The sequence below is a fragment of the Gekko japonicus genome, unplaced genomic scaffold, assembly GCF_001447785.1.
Source record: "Gekko japonicus isolate JY-2015 unplaced genomic scaffold, Gekko_japonicus_V1.1 scaffold309, whole genome shotgun sequence".
Classification (NCBI taxonomy): Eukaryota; Metazoa; Chordata; class Lepidosauria; order Squamata; family Gekkonidae; genus Gekko; species Gekko japonicus.
This window is the reverse complement of record NW_015166430.1, coordinates 1,218,630-1,223,690: the sequence shown is the minus strand read 5'-3', so window position 1 is coordinate 1,223,690 and position 5,061 is coordinate 1,218,630. Positions and strand designations below refer to the sequence as shown.

The 5,061-nt window shown below is 45.4% G+C and overlaps 1 protein-coding gene across 1 annotated transcript in view; it reads left to right on the top strand.

Moving 5' to 3' along the window:
• SRPK1 (SRSF protein kinase 1) overlaps positions 1–5,061 on the top strand; it is a 47,903-nt gene that overhangs the window by 23,628 nt on the left and 19,214 nt on the right. The window contains exons 4-6 of the mRNA XM_015411838.1: positions 2,486–2,594; positions 2,940–3,027; positions 4,334–4,421. Of these exons, the coding sequence (XP_015267324.1) occupies positions 2,486–2,594; positions 2,940–3,027; positions 4,334–4,421 (285 nt within the window). The remainder of the gene's footprint in view (positions 1–2,485; positions 2,595–2,939; positions 3,028–4,333; positions 4,422–5,061) is intronic.

Below are 5,061 nucleotides of genomic sequence, written 5' to 3'. Positions count from 1 at the left end.
AAGAGGGAGGGAGCGAAAGAAGGCAAAGAGATGGGGAGAAAGGAAGGAACGAAGAGGAAGGGAGGGAGGGAAAGAAGGCCACCCGCGGCTTTCCCCCCTCCGATCAGGCACCCCTACCCCAGCCAGGCTGGCCATGGCTCTCCCACCCCCCACCCCGATGAAGGCCCTACTGCCCCAGCTAGGCCAGCCACGGCTCTCCCATCCCCCTGATCAAGGCCTCACCACTCCAGCTAGGCTGGCCATGGCTCCCCTCGCGCCCCGATCAAGGCCCTGCTGCCCCAGCTAGGCCGCCCACGGCTCTTCTACCCCACCAGGAGGAAGGCGGCCTACTTACCTTCGGAAGTGTTTGAGCTCTGGGATGGGACAGGACAGGCAGCGGCGTGGAGTGGCAGTAGGCACTGCCCTCAGTGTAGGCCGAGGCCGGGCCGGGAGCAGTGGCAGCGCAAAGCGCCAGGGCCAGAGTCACCAGAAAGCGACAGGGCCGGAGTCCCTGTCCTCTCTCCTGAGGTGAAGTTCTGTTCTGAGGTGAATTTTGGCATGTGCTGCTTCTGTGGGCAGGACTCAGGCAATGCAGCCAGTGCCTACGAAGTCCTTCTGGGTGATAGATCAGGCAGCCAACTAATTTGGGAGTGCATGGAATGTTCTGGAGAGTGCCACTCCAAAACACAATTATTATTATATATAAGTAGGATAGGATGATCCATCTGTGAAGAGCTACCAGTGAAAATTAGAGAGAGGAAATTCTTAGACAAGCAAGAAAAGAAGGCATTAGTCAGGACAACACAATCATGGAGTTGTTTGTCAAAGGGCTTCAGTATTTAGTGTAGCAGGAACATTGCCCCAGGGAGATGTGGTGAGCTCCAAAAGAAAAATTCATATTTAGTTAGATGTACAAATGCTGAGTCTTACAGCAAGAAGGCTGAAACTGCATGTGGAACATGGAAAATCTGTGGAAAACAAGGTAACAAGAATTTAAGAGTGTTGCACTGTGAGTGCTGAGCGACAGGATCCAGGAAAACTGAGAAATAGTCAACCAGTCTGTGCTTCTTGCCATGGGATTGGGTTAAACTCCAAGAGCAAACCTATCCTGCTCATGGCAGAGCAAATGAAAGGTTTTGAATAGTCAGAAATGCCCAGGACTGGGACTAAAATAAAACCCTGCTTGAGGGAATGAAAGACTTATGTGCAAAAGTTCAGTATAGGAGAACAGAAGTAGTGGAATATATAGCTGAAATAATGTTTTTTAGAAGCGGAATGTTGGCATTAAGAGATCTCTTGTCCCAGAGAGTGGACTTGAGGTTGAGTTGCATTTTTTCTTCATTTGCTTTGTGCCCTTTCTCAGTGAGTGCAGTAAAGAGAGTTAGAGAATCTTGCTTACAGGAATCTAAAGAATTAAAATATAACAATAAATCCCTAACATACTGAACCAAAACAGAAGATGTGGAAAACAAATATTGGGAATCTGGATGGAATAGAATATAGAAAAAACAGAACAAAGATTCATGTTGAGGTAGCAAAATGGGGTGGCAGGGGGAGGAACATTGAGGACTTTAATCATGAAGTCTTGTAAATGTTCAGAACAATAGTTTGCTATAGGCAGCCACATTTGGTGCCCTCTTCCATTTAGGATAGCAATAAGAATTCCTATTAAAAGTTTGTAAAGCTGTGTCATAATCAGTATCTCCTGGTTTTTCTCTTTTTTTTCCAGTTGCCATAGAAGTAGCAAGCAAATTGGAGCTATATCGCTAAATCCCATCCTCATTGCCAATTTGTCGAAGAAAGACACTTAAAATAATTTCCAAAGCTGTTGAATTCTTTATTGTATGATAACAGGAGATAGCAAAAAGGATACTCTCAGAAGAGTTACAGCCTCCAAGCTCATTTTATACTTCTTGTAGATGAGCATGCATAATGCAACCCTAAAAGTAACATTTTCCATTCCTGACAGACCTTCTTCTCACAGTAGCTGTCTTATGGGCTGCTTCAAACAAGTTCTTTCTAGTATACTTACTACTGTGTTAACTCTTTAACACAACACATTCCTTTTTTGCCTATGTGATCTCTAGTTCTAGCCCTAATGGAGACTTCAGCAGACTTCACATGTCTGAAGTTTGGCTAAGACAAATTTTCTTCTACACTAGAGAATTCTCAGAAGTGGTAGTTCCATCTGCAGATAGTCACGTTGGTCTACTTGTTCGTTCTATGGCCAGTATGCAGAAAAGAGCAGTGTGCTATAGGGTTTTTATTTCTTCAGAAGCTGATAAAGGAAATATGCTTCTTAATCCATTCCGAAACTGATTTTATTATTTAAAAAGCTTATTTAGGTTTCTTTGCGCAATACCCAAAATGAACTAATTATGATTCTGCCAGTAGCAATTTATTGTCAAACTGACATGAAAAGCTAAGAAAAGTACATGGGCACATCTATGAGTACCAGTATAGCAGTACTGTACCCTAACCTAATAATTCTTTTTTATGCTTACAGGGGGCTACCATCTTGTAAAAATAGGAGATCTGTTCAATGGAAGATACCATGTGATCCGGAAGCTGGGATGGGGACACTTTTCTACAGTGTGGTTGTCTTGGGACATCCAGTAAGTTTTCATTCTTTGGATGGGATTTCTCCTTTGTTCAGAATGTTGTTACAGACCACCAACACAAGGCTTTCCCCCCCCTCAGCAAATGCTTACCTGTGTTTAGATTTCTTATTTCATGCCTTCTATAAATAAATAATATATATTCAAGTTGTACACTGCAGTTAGACCCATATTGTTTCTCATATTTGTGCATTCAGTTTCTTCCAGTTCATTTTTGCACAGACCTTACAAACAATTATTTTGTTCTGTTGTTTTTGGCAATGATCCTGATATTCAGTTGTTAGTACCATCCCATTCTTGGAGGAATTTTTTTTTTTTGCAATAAATTTTGTGTCCATTTAGGGGGAAGAGGTTTGTGGCAATGAAGGTTGTAAAAAGTGCTGAACACTATACAGAAACAGCACTGGATGAAATCAAGCTGCTGAAATCTGTGAGTAATATACAAGTAGATGGTTGTGATGTATCTTTACATTGTATATCCCCTAAAAACATCAAGAAATGGTTAATGGCTCTGTCACATCTGTTGTTCCATGATGGGTATGAAGTGAGGCACTGTATGCAGGACTGCTGATGGTAGGCATTTTATGGCTGTTACTCTGCAAAGGGTAAATTTCACTTCTTAGTTTCCAGAGCCTATTAAGAAATGGCATGCTGCTATAGTCCGATTCCCTTCAGGTTTGATCTTGCTTTGCAAATCACTAGGCATGGGTGTCTTGTTATCACACTAGCTTTGTTGGTAACCTTGCTTTCATATATCCAATAATATGTTTTTAAAGCATTTTTATGAAGAACTAAAGCAGGGAAACACAAAAAAACCCCAAGATAAATCAGCACACTAGTATGGTTTCTGTAGCATTACAGTTTACGTATAAGACTGAATGAAAAAAGATTTTTTCATCTGGGAAGCAAAGCCAGATTATTTTGAATGTATGAATTTGACTACTGTGTAGTAGTCTACATGGAGTCCACAATCTCTCTGGAGTGATCTGGAGACCAAGTCCTACCAAGAAACGCTGAAGGAGCTCGGTATGTTTAGCCTGGAGAGGAGATGTCTGAGAGTTGATATGATAACCATCTTCAAGTATTTGAAGGGCTGTCATATAGAGGATGGTGCGGAGTTGTCTTCTGTTGCCCCAGAAGGTTGGACCAGAACCAACGGGTTGAAATTAAATCAAAAGAGTTTTCGGCTAAACATTAGGAAGAACTTCCTGACAGAGCAGTTCCTCAGTGGAGCAGACTTCCTCGGGAGGTGGTGACTCTCCTTCTTTTAAGCAGAGGCTAGATGGCCATCTGACAGCAATGCTGATTCTGTGAATTTAGGCAGATCATGAGAGGAAGGGCAGGGAGGGGTGCATCAGTACTTAGTTCTCGTGGCCCTTTCTTACACGCCCGGGGAAATGCTGATTGCCACTTTGGGGTCAGGAAGCAATTTTCTCCAGGTCAGTTTGGCCAGGGATCCTGGGGGGGGAGGGGAGGTTTGCTGTCTTTTGGTCATGGAGCAGGGGTCACTGGGGGTGTGGGAGGGAAGTAGTTGTGAATTTCCTGCATTGTGCAAGGGGTTGGACTAGAACACCTAGAGATCCCTTCCAACTCTACGATTCTATGATTCTATTTTGAACAATTTAACAATGTGGCAATTGTGTCAGAAGCATACCATCCTGCAAGGGCAGGAGGTGTGGAAAAATCCACATTAAACAATTTATTGTAATGTTTGATTTCTTTTCCCCCCTATATAGGTCCGGAACACTGACCCAGATGACCCAAACAGAGAGAGGGTGGTTCAGCTATTAGATGATTTCAAAATCTCAGGAGTGAATGGTTCCCGTATCCTTTTCATAGAATAGGCCGCATGGGCAGAGCTTTTAAGTATAAAAGCATACACAGTTGATAGTGTAATTGCAGTGGGAGATGAAAATTTGTCCCTGTAGTCTATTTATGATCTGCAACAAATCTGTAATAAAAACCTGCCACTTCTCTTGGGGCATAAGATCATAACTTTGTCGCTGTGTACAAAGCACATCTTGTTGTTCTTGAGGATGGTGGTTAGAAAGAACAAGGGGGGACCCGCGATACTCGCGGGGGGGAGGCAGAGGAGGAAGCAGCAGGAGGAGGGAAGTACCCCCCCATCCTGCTGGTTCCCCCCTGTCCTCCACCCCCTTCATCTCCCCCCCAGCTCCTCTTCCCCCCCCACCCGGTACTGAAGCCAGGGGCGAGCGGAGAGCCGCTCACCCCTCGCTGTTTCCCTCCCCCCTCCCAACCCCGCAGTGAAGCCAGGGGCGAGCGGGCTCTCCGCTTGCCCCTCGCTGTTTCCCTTCCCCCCTCCCCCTCCCAACCCGGCGGCCCAACCCGGCGGCCCTCCCCTCTCCCCCAGGCGGCGGCGGGCGAGGCCGCCCCCCCCGGCCCGGCTCCGAGGTGGAGAGGCCTGTCCTCCCCCCCCCCTTTGCCGGGCACGGTGGCGGCTGGC